Source organism: Cyprinus carpio, chromosome A13, assembly GCF_018340385.1.
Source record: "Cyprinus carpio isolate SPL01 chromosome A13, ASM1834038v1, whole genome shotgun sequence".
Taxonomy (NCBI): domain Eukaryota; kingdom Metazoa; phylum Chordata; class Actinopteri; order Cypriniformes; family Cyprinidae; genus Cyprinus; species Cyprinus carpio.
The window spans coordinates 12,305,860-12,325,992 of NC_056584.1; the positions used below are offsets into that span (position 1 = coordinate 12,305,860).

Below are 20,133 nucleotides of genomic sequence, written 5' to 3' on the forward strand. Positions count from 1 at the left end.
ACTGGCAGATGATTTAACTGAACCTTTAGAGCTCTTGGAGTGATGCGATTTCTTGGAGCAGACGGATGCTGCGCTTTTTCTCCCTTCTTCAGACATTGTTTAATATGCTGAAGCTGATGTAACATCCACTTGTTGTTGTGTAGATAGGTGCTTTTTCACTATTCTGCCCTTGCTGTTTGATTCAGACACAGCTATGCAGATAGATAAACTCCTCGACAATTGACAGGTGTGATGTCCTTTTATTGACGTATCCTTCAATTACCGACAGAGTGAAACTACAAAGGAAACGAATAAACAGCATGTAAACTGTATTCTAATGTATGTTCACATGTATCTATGCAAAGTCTGGCTTACATTCAGCAAAACTAAAACTATCAAATATAATCTTGTTTAACATAAATGTTCACGAATATTGTCTTCAAGACTCATATTAAACATAAAATACTCACAAGCAATGCTTTCTGTAAGACAACAAAGAAGGATGAATGTAGATCACATCAGAAGGGGATTCTGCTGTCAGCATACTTCAAACATGTGCTGCATTTCTAACTCTCATGCTAGTAAAGGTTAAACATAACACTCTTAACAAATACAACGCCTCCTACTGGAGGGAGAAGAAACTACTCCAGCACATACCCCAAAAGTTATTTTGCAATTATGATTTCAAATAGGATATGATAAACAAATAATCTCGTATGAAGAAGTATAATATAACTGCTGTTGAGACATCCAGGCAAAAATAATTATCTGCTGCCAATGGAATAGTTATATGTTCCCTGTGTGTGTTCTGCCCCTGTCAACAAAAATTTTTATTATTAGCTTGTTGTTGTTGTTATCATTATTACTATTAAAAATAAGATAGAAAAATAGTAATACAGTTGTATTTTTAAATACAAAAACATTGAAAATTATTCATATATGAAAATAAAGTGAACCTAGCACATAGCGTGTTCTCAGATGTATTACAATTGACCCAGACTCAGAGATGGAGCCATTCTGAAACCGGATCATGAGCTGCACGTGTGTAAATGAACACTCAGCGTATCAGACTACATATATATTGTGGTGGGGTGAAGAAGGACACGACGAGTAAGTACAGGTGAGTTCCCCGAAGGGTGGATTTTATTAATAAATAGTGTGGCAGAAGGCGGTGAGATGAGGGGGTCCGGTGCGGGGTGCTCAGCTTCCTCTGGGCTCTGTGTGCTGTGGCGGTGTGGGTCCGTTGTGCACTCTCGCGTTCGTCTCTTTGGCCCGGGCCATCCACTGCAAGGGGGCGTGATCTGTAATGAGAGTGAAGGGGCGGCCGAGGAGGTAATACCTGAGCTCCAGGACTGCCCACTTGACGGCCAGCGCTTCCCTCTCCACCGTAGCGTACCGTTGTTCCGTGGGGGTCAGCTTTCGGCTTATGTAGATTAGGGCTGTGCGATTAATCGAAATCGTAATAAAATTGCGATTTGAGCGTGCGCGATTTCTAAATTGCTTTATAGCACGATTTTCCGCGGTCCCGACCTCCAGCAGTATGCTATCCGATCCAATCAGAATGCAGCGCAACTAAGTGGAGGGAGAGAACAGGACAGACTGGGCATATGCCTAACTCCAAGTTCACACGCTCTGTCTGTGATGCATATTTTTTCTGAGCCCATGTTAATGGATCAGAACGTTCACAATGCACGCGGTAAAAGATGTGAACAGAAAAGGTTAGAAATCGAAAGGTGCGAAAAGAATGAATATCTAGCGCATGAGCATAGAGAGAGTTGTGAGTGAGTGAGTGAGAGGAGACGTTTTAATTGCGCGCACTCTCTCCAAGTCCGGACGAGAGCAGCTTGTATCTGAGCACACGTGTCTCGTTTTGTGACAAAACAAAGGAAATCTGTGTGCGAGCGGATAGATTCGCGCTCGCACATTATTTTAATGTGCTTTCGCGTTACAATAACGTGCTCTCGCTGCTGCTTCTGCACCGCACACACATACTGTATACGCACTGCAGACGGAGTACGTGTGAGCCTTGGGCAATAAATATATTTCAGCACCTGAGGCACCGCAACAATGAGCTCTGTGACCAATGCATGGCAAAAAAAAGCCCTGGACACGGGTTTTATTTTATTTTTTTGCCATGTCTATTGACATTTTGTTTGAAATATTTACTTAGTGATAGGGTGACAATATGCGCCGTTCATACGGGACACATCCCGCCAGGATTTTTATATTGCCTAAAATATCCAGGTTTTGGCTGTTTGCAGGTCGATCGTTGTGCGACTAGAGAGCAGAGCAGATGGCTCCTTATGCTTTCGGATCGCTTTCGCACCTACTTTGCTGTCTTTTTTTTTAGCAGCGACGCTTCAAGTCAAACGAACAAACACATGCGCATATTATTTGCATCGCTTTGATCGTTCCCTGTAGATCTCACCTTCTCAAGCGCAGCCCCACGATTATATGGTCATATGGTCACCCTACTTAGTGATTATTTTGACTTAAGTCTGTTCTAGAGGCATGTTACAACTCGGCTCCGTTGTGAGGGCTGCCTTTATCCGGTGGAACGCCGCCTCCGTCTCGGGGGTCCACGAGACCTTCTCCGGTTGCCCCTTCCTGGTCAGATCTGTCAGGGGAGAGGCTAAGGAGGAGAAGTTAGGGATAAAGCAGCGGTAATATCCTGCCAACCCCAAAAAGGCCCGTACCTGCGTCTTGGAGGTGGGCCGTGGCACGGAGAGGATTGCTGCCACCTTCTTCTACTGAGGTCTGATCAGGCCGCGACCCACCTGGTACCCCAGATACTTTGCTTCCGAGAGGGCCAGGTGACACTTCCGGGGGTTGGCAGTCAGGCCAGCCCGGCGTAGTTCCAGTAGCACCCTCCGCAGCCGCTCCAGGTGGTCCTCCCAAGTCTCCGAGTGTATTACCACGTCGTCGATGTAGGCCACCGCGTAGGCCTGATGCAGCTGGAGGACGACGTCCATCAGCCTCTGGAAGGTGGCCGGTGCTCCGTGGAGGCCGAAGGGAGCACCGTCTTCGAGAAGGCCGTCTTCGGCTTGGCCTGTTCCGAGAGGGGGACTTGCCAGTATCCCTTCGTGAGGTCGAGGGTTGATATAAACCGGGCCCTTCCCAGACGATCCAACAGCTCATTGACGCAGGGCATGGGGTAGCAGTCGAACTTGGAGACTTCGTTGAGGCGGCGGAAGTCATTACAGAAGCGGAGGGTGCCGTCGGGCTTCGGAACCATGACGATGGGGCTGGACCATGGACTGTGAGATGGTTCAATTACCCCTAACCTCAACATCTCCTGTACTTCCTCTTCGATGGCGTGTCTCCGAGCCTCCGGGACACGATAGGGCCGCTGCCGGACGATGGTTCCGGGTGGCGTGCGGACGTCGTGTTCCATGACGTGGGTCCGCCCAGACTGGGGGGAGAACACATCCGGAAACTGACTGACCAGGTGCTGCAGCTCGGTCTTCTGGGCGGCAGAGAGTTGAGGGTCCATGTCCACAACCACGGGAGTCGCTTTGGTGTAGGCCGAGAGCTGAGGCCCAGTTCCGACCCAGCGCTTCAGGAGGTTAATGTGATAAAGCTGGTCCCTCCTCCGTCTTCCGGGCTGCCGCACTTGGTATGTAATGGGGCCGACCTTTTCGGTGACTGTGTACGGCCCCTGCAGGTGGCCAAGAACTTGCAGGCGGCCGTAGGGACCAGAACCAGGACATGGTCTCCTCGCTGGAACTCCCGTGGTTGGGCCGCCCGATTATAGTGTCGCTGCTGGGCCTGTTGCGCCTTGACGATGTGCTCCCGGACGATGGGCATCACTCGGTCGATCCGCTCCCGCATCTCCCGCACGTGTTACACGGTGGTACGGCCGGTTGTTCCCAGGCCTCTCAGGCAACGTCGAGCAGACCACGGGGCTGGCGGCCGAAGAGCAACTTAAACGGTGTGAAGCCGGTGGAGGCCTGAGGGACCCCCGAACCCCGAAGAGGACGTATGGCAGGATCTTGTCCCAGTCCCTTTTATCTTCGGCCGTCACTCGGCGCAGCATCTGTTTCAGGGTCTGGTTGAACCGCTCGATGAGCCCGTCTGTCTGGGGTTGGTACACCGTAGTACGGAGCTGCTGGACCTTCAGGAGTTTGCAGAGGTCCGCCATCATGAACGGGGTGCCCTGGTCAGTCAGTATCTGGGATGGGATGCCGACCCGACTGCACAGCAGGAAGAGTTCCTGGGCGATGGCTTTGGTAGTGGCCTTGCGGAGGGGGATGGCCTCAGGGTAGCGGGTGGCATAATCCACGATGACCAGGATGTGTTCGTGCCCCCGGGCGGACTTCGGCAGCGGCCCCCCTAAGTCCATCCCGATCTGCTCGAAGGGCACCTCAATGATGGGCAGCGGTATCAGCGGGCTGGGGGGAGGGGTCTGTGGTGAAGTCTGCTGGCAGGTTGGGCAGGCTTGGCAGAACCGCCGGACTTCGGCCTCTAGGCCCGGCCAGTGGAACCGGTCACAGAGGCGCTGGACGGTGTTCTGTACTCCTATGTGTCCTGCCATGGGGTGTGCGTGGGCTATCTCCATCACCGTTCCTGTCTTGCTGGCGGGAAAACCAGCAGCGTCTTTTACTTCCCCCCTCCGCTGTGCGACACAGTACAGCAGGCCATTTTTCACTATAAAGTGAGGGGTGGGGTGCCGGTTGGATTTCTTTTCCGTCCACCACTCTCACTTGACCCCAGCGATGGTAACCCGTCGTGCCGGGACGTCCCTGGTGTCGCCGTGCACACAGGTGATGAAGAGCTTCGTTTTGGCTTCAGGCTGCGGGGGCAACACTGCCGTCTTCACGAGGCTGACCGCGCTGCCGGAGTCCAGAAGAGCGAGGAAGGGGCGGCCGTTTAGGTGAACCTCCGCCCGCGGCGCGTTTTCCTTGTGCACGGCGCAGCCTGCCAGCCAAGGTCGTAGCGGTGAACGGGGCGCCTCGGTGGGCATAGGCTCATCTCGAGGGCCGGGAACTGGCGGCCTGCTCACCGGTCGTTGGGTGCCCTCCGGCGTGCGCCGCTCCTGGACCACCCTTCGGGGAAACAGCGGCGCTCTCTCCCCAACCTCCCGGTGTTGGGTGGCCTCCGCCAACTCGATGGCCTCCACCAGCTCGTCCACGTTCGCTGGGTTCCGCATGCCAGCTGCCTGACGTAGCGGGCGGGGAAGGGCCCGCAGGAGGCAATCCATGACGACACGCTCCGCTACCTGGTGTGCGTTGGGACCCCCGGCCAGTAACCAGTGCTGCGCGAGACGGGAGAGATTGGCCGCCTGAGCTCGGGCCGGCTGTCGTGGATCGAAGGCCCATTCATTGAAGAGCTGAGCGGCGCTGAGCGGTGAGAGCCCCATCCGGCCCAAGATTTCCTTTTTCAACTCCTCGTAAGACTCGTTGAGCTCTGGGGGAAGCGTGAAATAAGCCCGTTGGGCCTCTGCCGTCAGCAGCGGGGCGATGATCCGGGCCCACTCCGCCTTGGGCCACGCCTCCCGGGTGGCCACGGTCTCAAACATCTGGAGGTACGTGGTAACGTCATCGTGGGATGTCATCCTCGGCAGCAGCTGCGTGGCCTGGACACGGGGGTCAGGCAGCGGAGTACGTGCGCCGGCAGCCATACGGAGCGCAGCAAGCTCCCGTTCGGTTTCCCCTTGCCGAGAGGCCATGTGCTCCATAATTTGTTGCTGGCGGATGCTCAACTCGGTGAAGTGCTTCAAGAGTTCTTCCATCGCCGGGGGAGGAGCGTCACCTGGGGAAACCAGAGAAGACACGTGAGCCAACAGGGCGTGTGGCAAAAGAAAAACCAAAAAAAAAAACAATCAAACCAGTCCAGCAGGGGAAACACCACGTGGGAAGGGGTCATCGGTGTCTTCTTCACTGTCCTGCCCGCATTCTCCACCAGTGTGGCGGGGTGAAGAAGGACACGACGAGTAAGTACAGGTGAGTTCCCCGAAGAGCAGATTTTATTAATAAATAGTGTGGCAGAAGGTGGTGAGATGAGGTGGTCCGGTGCGGGGTGCTCAGCTTCCTCTGGGCTCTGTGGCGGTGTGGGTCCGTTGTGCTCTCCCGTGTGCGGTGGGGCTGGCAGTCACACACTGCTCTCTGAAAGCAAGACAGACAGTTAGGATCAGTTGGCTCTCCTGGAGACATCTCTCACCTCTGTGTTCGTTTGCTGTGCTTAAATAGGCAGCTCTTGATGATCCGCAGGTGTGGCCGCTCAGCCCGTGACGAGCAGGAGCAGGTGTGACTGCTCGGTTTCCAGGGCGACGCTGATGAGAGCTCATGACACGTGTCACAATATTTACTTAATTAAATCACTGTGTTTATGATTTGGTATCACAATAAGCCATATTGCCATTTTATTTCGATTAATTGTGCAGCCCTCAAAGCAGCTTTTACAGACCTGTTGCTATCTCCTTCTTTAAACAAAATTATTGCTAAGGCTTTTTAGCCTAAATTCTTTTTATACATTCTCCATGTAAAAACAAAACACAACAAAGCTGAATGAGTCAACATTTTTAATCGTTTTCATAGAATAATTTTTACATTTTCACAAGCTAAGAAGAAATGTGACATTGTGGAAGAATCTTGTGTTTAATTTGTAAATTCTCTGGAGCAATAAGATGTGGATTGTAGAGAAATATATTTTTTACAATGTGGGGATCTTACTATCAAGCTCTTATCTAAAGCATATTCACAACATCTTTATGTTGCAACTAGGGGTACACGATAAATATCGCCTGATAATTAACGCGCATCTCATCAGTAAAGCCAAATCCAGTGGATTTGCGCAGCTTGTCAGTTAACAATGGCTCTGTGTCGTAACAGCTGCTCTATGTGAAATCACGCACCTGATGGAATTTACCGCTGATTAGATAACCGGCTTTACTGATGAGATGCGCATTAATTATTGGCCAATATTTATCGTGCACCCCTATTTGCAACCAAAGCCAAATACAGCAGACCACCACAAAATGCCTGCATAGAATCCATAACAAACTGCAACCAAAAGCCATTAATGCATTTCCATCACTCGTACTTGTTTTTTTTTTTTTTTATGTCCATACTTTTAAAGTTCCTGTACTGCTTACCAGCAGAAAAGACAATATGACAATAAATAAACTCACAATGCGAAAAGATATAAAAATAAGATATTTTTTTCCCTTTCTTTTTGGCTTACCATTAAACAATAACATAGTGTTATAGTAAATAAATGTCTGTTGTACATTTCCTTAATTTGGGATATAGGACAGGACAGCAAATAATTACAGATGCAAGTCTTCAATTTGTACTGTAATCTCTAAACAAAAATATATGCTGTATATATAGTTACTGAGAAAAGCAATAAATCCTCATCCAATATGATCATATATTGTATAACCAGATCCCAATTCAAATATAGCAGGCTGTATAAACATAGTTCATGTAGAAGTATATATATGTTTGTGTGGTTTCTTATGTAGCACTTTAAATGTCCCATAAATAATGTGGAGTACAATACATTATTTTTATTCAAAATGCCACATGAACCAAAGCAGCATGTCATAGACTCTTTTAACGTACCGCTGAGGTGGTTAAACTGCACATGCCTCATACTGACATATATACTGTAAGACTTCTGGGTATGTTTTTTGAAATTCTCACTGATTTTAAATAATTGTGATGCAGGATCACTGCTACTGACTCTTTCAGTAACTTTTGTGTAGACATACAGTACAAAAAACTGGATACAGTTTATAACATACATGACTAGTTTGCATGATTCATTTGGGTTGAATTATGAAAATCCCTGTTAAAGCAACATCAGAAAGGCATTATACACTTGATAGATATGTGGTTGTCTGTTGGTTTAGTCTGGTTAGTGGTGATGTACAATTTACAGATACTTATATATGTAATTGTAACATATAACCTTGACACATCGTCTGATTACACAAGAATCAATGCTGTTGACTGGCCTCAGTCCATCTTTTCTCCTGTAAACTGTTGACACAGGAGTTATGAAACCTCAGTTCTATTGACATATCCATTCAGTCAACCCCTGACAACCTCCACACATTCAAACAAACAGATGTACATACAACATTACGCATTCACACATGCAGCCGCACGCGAACACACCATGACAAATAAGAGTAAAATTGTCAAATATGCTCCTTCATGTATTTTCAGACAAGCTACTGTCCATTTGGTCATCCAAAAAACTCTTGATCTCTCTAAACTCTCCTTTCACTTTCTACAACTAGATGTTTTGTAAATGTCTTTCGATACGTTTGACTGTTTGACCTACAGATGGGCCAGTGGCCAGTGTTTTATAGTGTCTCGGTCTCAATTTTGCTGGGTGTTTGTGTACCAGTGAGCAATGGCTAGTGTGCATATGCACAGATGATATTCTATGCTCTCTATGCTGTGACTGGAGTCCTTATGATTTCTGGCCCTTAAAACACCAGCGGTTGTGTAGACAGCACAACATCACATGACAATGCTGCAATGATTCCGAGGTTCTCTCGCATTTCTTTCACATTTCATCTTCTGATGCAAAATCAGAAGGGAAGAGACAGAGTACACCAAGACCACTTTGTTTCGTTGCATTAACAACACCAACAAAAGCTCTTAAAAACAGAACAACAAGAGAGAGGAAGGGAGGGACTAAGAGAGAGTACAGAGTACAACAGATTGACCAGGAACAGCGATCGACTTTGTACAAATTGTGACTGTCCATGTTTTATGTTCTTAGGTGATTACAACATCGCTACTGTGAAGATGTAGTACAAGGAGGTAGCCAGCAGGAGCAGCAGCAGAGAGCTAAGGCCTGATAGAGACGTCTCCCGAGTGGAGGAGTTCCTGGAGATGGCGTTGGAGGAACTTGGGTCATTGATCTGTGGGTCCGGAGAAACATAACAGTGAACAGGCAAGAAAGAGGATGAGCATTTATTCTTATGCGCCAAAAGGTAGTTAGATATGTCAGAGATTTCAGCTATTTGATTTTGACATTTTTTCCATTATGATGTTTTACCTTGAACCTTTTCTAAAAGGTATGCATATCTGCTTAGCTTTTCAAGGCTTTTAGTACACCATAATGTGTTTTTTAAAAAACTGGACTTTCATTTTGCAAACAATTGCTAATGTCCCAAAACACTATAAAAGTGTCTAACAAAGCAGCAAAAACACACACACACACACACACACACACACACACACACACACACACACACACACACACACACACACACACACACACACACACACACACACACACACACACTTCCAGTTCATTCAAAAATAAAAATGCCATTCTGACTGAGTTATACCTAACATGGGTTCAGATTTCTGAGAGATTAGAAAAGCTCTTTGATTCAGAAATGAATTTTTTTTGCTGAAAAGAGGTCCTCATCTTTAGGGCTGTTTGGACCTGCCACGGCAACACTAAATGTCATTCTAGCATATAATGTTGCTTTTATTATGTACAATGACATTTAGTGAACTTTAAATGGCAGAAGATAAGCAATGTTCACATTTTGCCATTGCCCAATGCAAAGATCATGTGCACACTGGGTGAGAAGGGACTTCTAGTGCCAGGTCAGAGTTCCGAAAGGAGCCAACATGACATGAGATAATTATTGCTTTGTTTCCCTTTTCTTTCATTATGATTCATCCTTTCAATAGCACTCGATATATATCGGAGATATGACTGTTTGGGATGTGTTATCAGTTTTATTCTGACATAAAATGAAGTATGTTAGCATACTTACCACACATAACACATCTATTGTGTTGTTTGTCTTCAGCATCTGAGCCTAGAAAGGAAAAATAAAGATCTATTAAATTAACTGGATAAAAAAATGAAATAACATATTGGAGTGAGAAAACCCTTATCAAACAACATTTTACAACAATGCTGCAGGATGATCCACACTGGATAATCAATAGCAAAATGCTCATACTGCCGTTTATACTGTAGCTGCATTATTATAGCCATAAATTGCATTGTATTAGTAGTGTGCTTTATAACGATATTGAAAAGTTTAAAATCTATAGTGATTTTCTTGTCAGATAGTGTCAATATAAGAGTTAAATGTGCATTCAAGCTGATATTAAAATTAATTATATTAATCATAGCAGTTAGGTTACTGCAGGATTCTCAGTTTGAGGCCACCTTATATTCCTCACAATCGATGTTCAAATTTTAGCAGTTCAAAGTTTCCAGTAGCATAAAATTTAGTATGGATTTCACCTCCTTATGTGTGTGTACTTGTTGTATAGGTTTGTGTGTCTAAGAAAGTGAGAAGCAGTGGTGATATAGGAGACCTGGTGACAATATAATGAATGGATTCCTGTGTGTTGGCAGTTCGGTATCCTCCTGAAACTAGCCTACTTGAATCTAAGCCAGAGCCCAGCATGATAAAGCAATGCCTTGGCCAGCATGAAACATTATAAACAACCACATCTACAGACCAGCAAAAAGAGGATTTGAGGTTCAATATGAATGATTAATTTCTCCCAGAGCAGTCCTAGGACCCTTTGAAGAATTGAAGAAATAAACCAACAAAATCGTAAAAAGTATTGTTTTCAGGCACAAAAATAAATAAATAAATAAAAAGTTGTATAATTGTTCTCTGTACACATCAAGTAGTGTGTTTTAATTACATTGAAGCAAAAATGGTCCTGAAGTGCAATATGTGGCACTTTTATAGTGCAAAAAAAAAAAGGAACAAACCTCATGAAATTGGCCCTTAATTCCACTGAATCACTTGACAGCATACTAAGCAGAGAGTTTCTCACTTTTATTATATATTTAGAACATGAGTTCACACTGAACTCAGAGATCGTTCTCATATGGCTAATGCAGAGCGTTCTATCATTTAGCAGATATGCCCAATACTTGCATTTTGACATGCTTTTACATAAGATGAGGTATTACCATGTCTCTTTTTGAGGGCAGTAGTGCACATCTGGCTCTGTCATTTTACTCACACAAAAACATACTAAGGCAAAAACCCTTTCTACTATGTAACTAAAGGGGGATGCAAACAGTATGGCTGGCTGTAAACATCTCAGTTCTAAATCAGAGTGAGAGAAAAGCAGTTCTATATGCAACAGAGGCTACATTAATACGGCCTTTATATGCAGGAGTCATCTCGCTAGTTTTCCTGGAGGTCAGCTGCGTATGCTGTGATCATTTGTAACCGATGAAGAAAGACTGACAGACATATCCCATGAGTCCATACTTCTCGTCTCTGTTCTTCTCCTCATTTTCACATTGACAGGTGCTCCCCCTCAGAGGACTACGTTTAGCAGTGAGCCTAATACAAAAACATGTAAACTCATTAACTTCACTCTCAAAGCAACTTTCTCCTGCTGCTGCGCTGCTCTCTGTTGGAGTGTATAGGTGTGGATGTACTGTATGTGTGTGCATGCCCTAATGTCTGTGAATATATATTAGCCTTATTTTTAATTAAAAGACATGCTGTATATGGCCAACTCTAACAGTCATTGTAAATTGTCTGTAAAAGGGTGTGTGGGGCTTGTCAGATTGAGATTGTCACAAGGGCTGTATCTCAGTACATTTACATTGATGCATTTGGCAGACACTCATATCCAAAGCGAGTTGCATTGCGTTCAATGTATACATTTATTCAGTTCATAAATTTCGTGGGAATTGAATCCATAACCTTGCCATAGCTAACACATGCTCTACTGTTTAAGCTACAGGAATGCTGTACTTATAAGGTGTTCAGTCAAAAGTCTAATTACACAAATAAGTTAATTTAGGCCAGAGAAGAACTGTCTCTCCACCAAATGAGCTTGGTTTCTCCCAAGGTTGTCTCTCTCTCTCTCTCTCTCTCTCTCTCTCTCTCTCTCTCTCTCTCTCTCTCTCTCTGAGAGGTGCATGCTGGTAGTGTGTATGTGTGAGAGTGGAGCGTGTTGGTGAAAGTGGGTTTAAAAACTTGGTGCTGTTTATCTTTCTTTTATTTTTATTTTCCCCCTTTCTTTGGTGATATGATTTCAGACTAGAGCCGCATTGTGTAGATTTGACCGCAGCTTTTTTTTGTTGTTGGCTGACATGGCTGACTCTGTTCAAGACATGCCACACCTGAATCGGCGTAATAGGTGCAGGTGTGTGCCAGAACCCGGTGTAAGCATGGAAGAGGTACTTGTCATAGTCGGAGAACAAATTGGATTCAACAATATTATATCAGTTTCAGGAATGAATAAGGCGATTGTTGTGTTTCTGAAAACGAAGCAGTTAATTAATCAGTTAACTGAGAGTGGTTTATGGGTGAGAGAAACGTTTGTGCCCATGACTCCATTAGCTGCACCTGCAACAAAAATAACAATTTCTAATGTTCTTCCTTTTGTCTCAACTGATGCCATAGTTAAAGAATCGGTGCGATATGGAAAAATTGCAAGTCCAATTAGGATGCAAAAACACTGGTCTTAAACATGTACTTTCGTTTCGATGACAAGTGTTTATGTTTTTGACTTCACCTGAACACACTTTAGAGATTTCTTTCCACGTCAATCATGGAGATAATTCTTATATGGTATACGCAAGCAAAGATAACCTTAAGTGTTTTGACTGTGGCGAGCTAGGACACAAACAGTTCTCCTGTCCACATAAAGATGTGAGTGACGATCAACAACAGTCAGCCGCTGATATAACTCAAAATGGATCTAATGCTAGTAACAAGAGAATGGAGGTTACAGTAATACAGCATGGAAAAAGAGTAGAAGAGCAGGCTGAAATGTCATCAAAAGAAGTAGATGCGTCAGATGAGGTGAGTGAAAGGGTTGGCAATGTAAACATTGATGAGGAAGCTGAATGTACAGTAGTTCTGCTTTTGACATGCATCCGATTTATATTACTGACCAAATTAAAAATGTGAATGATATTGAGGAAGGGGATCAAACAAAAATACAGGCTGTTGAGGAAGGCTCAGGAGATGAGTTTGATGGAATATCACAATGTATGATGACAGTATGAAAGATGAAGAACAGTGGTCCAAAGAATGTGAGATGGCAAAGGTTAATAAAGGAGATCTGTACAGTCGTGGCCAAAAGTTTTGAGAATTACATAAAATATTAGTTTTCAAAAAGTTTGCTGCTAAACTGCTTTTAGATCTTTGTTTCAGTTGTTTCTGTGATGTACTGAAATATAATTACAAGCACTTCATACTTTTCAAAGACTTTTATCGACAATTACATGACATTTATGCAAAGAGTCAGTATTTGCAGTGTTGGCCCTTCTTTTTCAGGACCTCTGCAATTCGACTGGGCTTGCTCTCAATCAACTTCTGGGCCAAATCCTGACTGATAGCAACCCATTCTTTCATAATAACTTCTTGGAGTTTGTCAGAATTAGTGGGGTTTTGTTTGTCCACCTGCCTCTTGAGGATTGACCACAAGTTCTCAATGGGGATTAAGATCTGGGGAGTTTCCAGGCCATGGACCCAAAATTTCAACATTCTGGTCCCCGAGCCACTTAGTTATCACTTTTGCCTTATGCCCCGGTGCTCCATCATGCTGGAAAATGTATTGTTCTTCACCAAACTGTTGTTGGGTTGTTGGAAGAAGTTGCTGTTGGAGGGTTGTTTTGGTACCATTCTTTATTCATGGCTGTGTTTTGGGCAGAATTGTGAGTGAGCCCACTCCCTTGGATGAGAAGCAACCCCCACACATGAATGGTGTCAGGATGCTTTACTGTTGGCATGACACAGGACTGATGGTAGCGCTCACCTTTTCTTCTCCGGACAAGCCTTTTTTTCCAGATGCCCCCAAACAATCGGAAAGGGGCTTCATCGGAGAATATGACTTTGCCCCAGTCCTAAGCAGTCCATTCACTATACTTTCTGCAGAAAATCAATCTGTCCCTGATGTTTTTTTTGGAGAGAAGTGGCTTCTTTGCTGCCCTTCTTGACACCAGGCCATCTTCCAAAAGTCTTCGCCTCACTGTGCGTGCAGATGCACTCGCACCTGCCTGCTGCCATTCCTGAGCAAGCTCTGCACTGGTGGCACTCCGATCCCACAGCTGAATCCTCTTTAGGAGACGATCCTGGCGCTTGCTGGACTTTCTTGGATGCCCTGAAGCCTTCTTTACAAGAATTGAAACTCTTTCCTTGAAGTTCTTGATGAACCTATAAATTGTTGATTTAGGTGCAATCTTAGTAGCCACAATATCCTTGCCTGTGAAGCCATTTTTATGCAACGCAATGATGGCTGCACGCGTTTCTTTGCAGGTCACCATGGTTAACAATGGAAGAACAATGATTTCAAGCATCACCCTCTTTTTAACATGTCAAGTCTGCCATTCTAACCCAATCAGCCTGACATAATGATCTCCAGCCTTGTGCTCGTCAACATTCTCACCTGAGATTGATTACTGATTACTGAAATGATCTCAGCAGGTCCTTTAATGACAGCAATGAAATGCAGTGGAAAGGTTTTTTGGGATTAAGTTAATTTTTCTGATTTTTCTAATTCATCTGATCACTCTTCATAACATTCTGGAGTATATGCAAATTGCTATTATAAAAACTTAAGCAGCAACTTTTCCAATTTCCAATATTTATGTAATTCTCAAAACTTTTGGCCACGACTGTATACTGTAGAACAAATCAATGCTTTTCTTAATGAAACAAATGGGAAAAGTGTTGAAGTGAGTGATTTTTTTCCCCCAGATTTAGACAAGTTTGTGGCTTCTGTGATGTGGGCAAGGAAAGTAAGTAGTGACAAAGAGCTTTCACAGCAGAAGCGTTATAGATTAAAGAAACACATCACTGTTATACGAAAAGGGAGGCCAAAAAGGGGGCAAAATAACTAATCACTATGGGTAATAAGTGCACTTTTTTTCTGACCTATTTCTTTATAATCTTTTTTTTTCCCTATGGAGATTTTCAGGGTTGGATCTCTTTATGTAAATGGAATGAGGGAAAAGAAGAAAGCTGAAATATTATTATTTTTTGTTTTTTTTTGATTTTTATGTGTTTTTTTTTTTTTTGAGAGATATATATTGTTTTTTTTAATGAGACTGACTGGAAATCGTAGTGGAGAAATGATCAGTTTTTAACTCACGGATCTAATCTGAGTGCATGGGGTTGACATTCTTTTTTGTCAGAGAAAATGTCTGTTTAAGGAGGAAATTGAGCCAGGGAGATTATTAGCAGTAAGAGTAGAAATTAATAATCTTCATTATGTTTGTATTAATATGTATGCACCTAATGGGGGATCTGATAGAATAAAAATCTTTAGCAAATTGCAGGATTTTTAATACAACAGAAGGATGAGGATTTAATCATTGTTGGAGGAACCTTGAATTGCACTCTTGATTTTAATGTAGATAGGAACAAAGAGGAACCAGAGCAGATATAATAATATTATTTTATGGTGGGAAGTTGGTAAAGCTCATATAAGAGAATACTGTCAAGCCACGTTTGAAATGGAGAAAGCAGATGATCAGAGTCAAAATGAACTATTACAGAATCTTCCCTGAACATAAAGAAAACCTAGACTCTGGACTTTCATTTGAGGATGTAGCTAAGTGCTGCAATGATGGGACTTTCTTCAGGACATACTACTGGAATTGATGGACTTTTGAATTTTATAAAATTTTTTGGAATATAATTGGGATTGATCTGTTTGAGGTATTACAAAAATATCTGAGTGAAGGTTTTCTACCCACGAGTTGTCAACAAGCAATATTAACTTTGCTGCCAAAGAAAGGAGATCTTACATTATTGAAGAATTGGAGACCACTTGCATTGTTGTGTTCCGAATATAAAATCTTATCAAAATGTCTTGCTACTAGATTGAATAAAGTGTTAAATGGTATTGTATACAAGGATCAATCATATTGTATAAAAGACAGATATATTACTGAAAATCTGTATTTAATGCGTGGTGTTATTGATCTAGCCATGTATGATAATATTAACTCTTTCCCTGCCATTGACGAGTTATCTCGTCATTGAGAAGACAACACTTCCCTGCCATAGACAAGTTTTTACAGCTTTCCGTGTTTTCACTGTTATACACTCGGGGGCGCTATTACACATCTTCTGAACGAGTACAAAACCTGCCGAACAAAAACACACGTGAACAGGATGGAAAAACTAGCGATCTCTTATGTAAACAGATGCATATTAAAAATAATGCAATAGCATTAGAAATAGACAGCATATAAATGAAAACTGCATAATGTTATGGAGTAAAATGATGATCCAGTTAGTCTGTGCAAGCTTTGGAGGTGTTGATGGAAGCGATTTACTGGATTTATGCTTTGATAATCATATACTGAATATTATCCAGATGTTTTAAGCTAGAATAAAACTGTTTTTTTTTTTTTTATCTTTATTTTGGTGTGTTGCATATTCAAATATTCATACAGCAAAATATACTGTAGGCCATAAAATTTTAGTGAAAATCATCAAAATCACTGGCGGTTGCTGACAACTTTTTTCAAAAATGCTGGCGGAGAAAGAGTTAACATGGTAATTTTGTCATTAGATCAAGAGACAGCTTTTGATAAAATTGATCACAAATATCTTTTCAATGTCATGAAGGCTTTTTGGTTTGGTGATCATTTTATTTCAGTGGTAAAGTTACTTTATAAAGATGCAACGTGTATGATAACAATTGCAGGTGGTCTTAGTGTCCCTGTTAAAGTGCAGAGGGGTATAAGACAGGGTTGTCCAATTTCAGGGCAGCTCTATACTTGGTGTAGAACATAAAAGACCTTTGCTTCCAGGTAAACTGCAGTGGGAAAGATCTGGTTTTAAATATTTAGGGGTCTATTTAGGAAAGGAAGATTATAGAAGGCAGAATTTTGTGGAGAAAGTGTGTGCTTGGTTGTCTCTCTGGCAATGGCTGCTACCCCAGTTGTCCTACAGGGGACGGGTACTTGTTTGCAACGCCCTTGTTGCTTCTTCTTTATCAGAATCAGAATCAGAATAGACATTTATGGCATAAAATGTCTATTTTAGAACCTCCTGAAGAATTGGTGAAAGTCATTCAAAAGTATTTAATTTGGTATTGTTTCTACCCAGACAAGAAGGAGGACTAGGATTGGTGGACAGCAAGCTAATGGCTTTTAGACTCCAGACAGCTAAAAGACTCATCTATGGAGATAACATAGGCTGGTCTGAAGTAGCCTGTGCTCTCTTGAAAAAAGCGGGTAAGATGGAGCTAGACCAACATCTTTTTCTTATGGATACCCAAAACCTTGATTTGTCTGGTTTGATACCTTTTTATTACTCGATGATGAAAGCATGGAGAATTTTTCATATTTCAAGGGAAGCAAATGGAGCTGAAGGACTTTGGGCCAAAGAAGAATCGTTGTTGTTTAACCCTGTGATTGACATGGAAATATTACAATCACAATGTGTGAGCAATGCTTCGAGGAATCCAGGAATTCTCAAAATTGGAGATCTAGTCACAACATGGATGTCGACTGAGAGACTGGCTACGAAGATGGGTGTCAGGTCAATTCGACTGGCACAAAGGTTATTGAAAAGTCTTGGCGATTTGCTACCAAAGGACTGTATATCTGTTTTGAATCGAATGGATGATAATAAGGAACTTTCTTTCCAAGGCTTGAAACTGCACTTGCTGTTGATAAATTTCAAGAACTAGAGGGGAGTTTGCTTACTTTCAGAACTCCTCAACTTGGACTTTTTATTAATGCTGGAAAATGATCGCTGTATATTGTGTGTATCGAGGCATCACATATACATTCCTTGGAAGGACGTAAGGAGTATAAATGGCATAATGTTTTTTTTTTGGGTGGGGGTTGGATTAGATGCTTCCTCTAAAGGTAGCTGGAGGACCTTCAACTGAGAAAAGGTCTGGAGACTTTCAGTGGAGGATTGTGCGTGGTATAATAGCTACAAACAGACACAAAGCACACATTGATCCACAGGTAGGGGAAAGGTGTCCTTTTTGTGGAGCAACAGAGACAATTTTTCACTTATTTTGTCAATGTATGAGACTACAACAATTGTTTACTCAAATAGAGGAATGGTGTCAAACTTTGGGGGAGGTTTCTTTCTGATGTTTTTTTTTTATTTATGGACGCAAATATTGCTGGAATAGAAAACAAGTTCACGTTTTAATAAATTTTAGCTATATGGCTGTCATTTAAAAGCAAACTGGTGGTGTGGGGTCAACTGATGCTGTGTTAATTTTAAAGGGTTTAATAAAATCAAGATTGAAAATAGAATATGCATTTTATCACTTGTTGGAAGAATTAGAAACTTTTAGTAATATATGGGGAGTAAATCAATGTATCTGTGGAATTGATGATGATGGATCTCTTAAGATTTATGTTTGAATGTATTTTTTTTCTCTCTCTACTTTTTACTCTTTAATGTGTTCATGATGTTAATTAATGTCTGATGGGTTTATACTTTTGGTAATTAAAGTGGCTTGCAAAGTCAAAAGTCTCTGTTAGCTGATGGAGTTTTGGTCCACTTTCACTTTTGGCTTTTTAACTTATTAACTTCTAACACATAAGGACCACAAACACATGGTCTGTTATTAAACCATGCATTCCCTGAGGCACATACACCAAACCCACAATGCATAAATGAAACTTGAAGAGCTATTTCTGCAATAGTTCCAATGACCTGGAGGCTTCCGCAGAACTGGTATAGGGAGTTATCAGCCGGGTTGAGATGGTTGATGTGTGTCGCCGGCTCTATGGCGTTGGGTGATCTGTCTCGATCCCTGTTCATCTGGGATGGTGTTGTCATAGAGGTGGTTGTTTGCACTGGGGGCATCGGCTGCCACACGCTCACGTCTGTCCCATTTCCAAAAGCCTGGATAGCATTACCTACGTACAAAGAGCAAAGTTGGTTTCCTACCTCATATTAAAAGAGAGACACAATGAAATATTTAAGAATTAATTTGAGGTCCAGTACAGCACAGATAAACAATGTAGATAGGTTTTGCCTCCTGTCTGTTGTCAAAGTCTAATCAATAATTATGTTGAACTGATGGATGCTAGAAAATGAAACTAAGGGTATGAAAATCCTGTCTCATAAACTGTAAATTACAGGTGGTTTCTATTTTTCTGAATATCGGCGGTAAAAACTACATCCTACAGCTACATAATGACCATCAGTTTAATCTCTCTTTCTCTGAGATCTATAATCATTGATTTAACAGAAGGACCAGCAGTGTGTACCATACTGTATATGGCATAGTAATTGCAAGAACATTTATTACTAACTTATTAAACCGGCATAGTCGATAGATAATGCACTGTTTGCTTTAACTGCCTTTGTGATAGTCTGGAAATGATGCGTATTTGCCCAAGCTCTCAGTCAAGCCCTCCCCCAACCTAGCCTTTCTTAGAAGTAGGATCTACTGCCTCATTATATGGACAGTACAGTACAGACAACACAATGTTCAGCACATAAAGTCTGTGAAGACACCTTTTTTAAGAAAAATCCAAGAAAGTATGGTGCAGTATGTGTAGACGTTTAATTGTGAAATAGTTTTTTTATTTTTTTTTATCAGAAACATCCACCCTCTCTCATAGTGCTTAGTTCTGTCTGTTGCTACGCTACATCTTAATGTTTCTTTTTCCTCTCCCTCTCTAATTTTATCATACTCACATGTAAATAAATCGAACAGACACATGATGAATGTGTTGTTTGCTATTTTTAGAAAATTTCTCTCCATCTCTCTAGGAAATACTGGAAAAGACCCGCAGGCTCTGAGCACTTTGATTGTTGTTTTGAGTCTATGAGCCCTGACACATTTTCTTCAGCAGATGAATCGTATGGTTTCCTCTCATGTGCATTTCTCTCAATGAGTCATGTTCTCTGAATCCACTCTACACTCCACCAGCTGATGTCTGGAGACCTTCATATCCACATGGTTTTGTGTTTCAAAGAAAGAAAAAATGTACTGCAATATCAGGCTACTGTTTGTGTTTTTTTTTTTTGTTTTTTGTTTTTTATGATGAAATGCAGACCAGCTTAAAATAAGCACGCTTTTCTGATGTAAATGACATTTACAATTGTGTTTTTTCAGCAACACACATTTATAGTTTTGCTATAAATATGACAACATACAGTGGAGTCCAACATTCTTAAACCACTAGTAAAATCCCTTTTCCCACCATTTTTCAAAGAGCTTTAATTATATATTT

General features: G+C 42.5%; 2 protein-coding genes across 3 annotated transcripts in view; both read right to left on the bottom strand.

Annotated features, from left to right (window-relative positions):
* Positions 1-2,387: 2,387 nt before the first annotated feature.
* LOC122147153 lies at positions 2,388-4,537 on the bottom strand. Its single transcript, XM_042768305.1, has 3 exons — positions 4,436-4,537; positions 3,820-4,234; positions 2,388-3,699 (listed from the first exon to the last, which is right to left on the bottom strand). Exons 1-3 carry the CDS (start codon positions 4,535-4,537, stop codon positions 2,951-2,953), a joined length of 1,266 nt encoding a protein of 421 aa, XP_042624239.1. The 3' UTR covers positions 2,388-2,950.
* Positions 4,538-6,485: 1,948 nt separating this feature from the next.
* Positions 6,486-20,133, bottom strand: part of LOC109059608 (GDNF family receptor alpha-1-like) — a 76,715-nt gene continuing 63,067 nt past the window's right edge. For both annotated transcript variants that reach the window (XM_042768825.1, XM_042768826.1), the window contains 3 exons: positions 18,602-18,807; positions 9,735-9,778; positions 6,486-8,870 (listed from right to left, as the gene is read on the bottom strand). In XM_042768825.1, the coding sequence (XP_042624759.1) occupies positions 8,723-8,870; positions 9,735-9,778; positions 18,602-18,807 (398 nt within the window). In that variant the 3' untranslated portion in view covers positions 6,486-8,722. The remainder of the gene's footprint in view (positions 8,871-9,734; positions 9,779-18,601; positions 18,808-20,133) is intronic.

Bases quoted from the DNA above. Each gene is read 5' to 3' on its own strand.
- LOC122147153 (XM_042768305.1), bottom strand. From the start codon at position 4,537: ATGGAGATAGCCCACGCACACCCCATGGCAGGACACATAGGAGTACAG. The intron at 4,235-4,435 runs GTCCGGCGGTTC...CGCTACCCTGAG, and splicing joins GGCCGGGCCTAGAGGCCGAA to GCCATCCCCCTCCGCAAGGC. The intron at 3,700-3,819 runs GTGCGGGAGATG...CGGGAGTTCCAG, and splicing joins GCCGTACCACCGTGTAACAC to CGAGGAGACCATGTCCTGGT.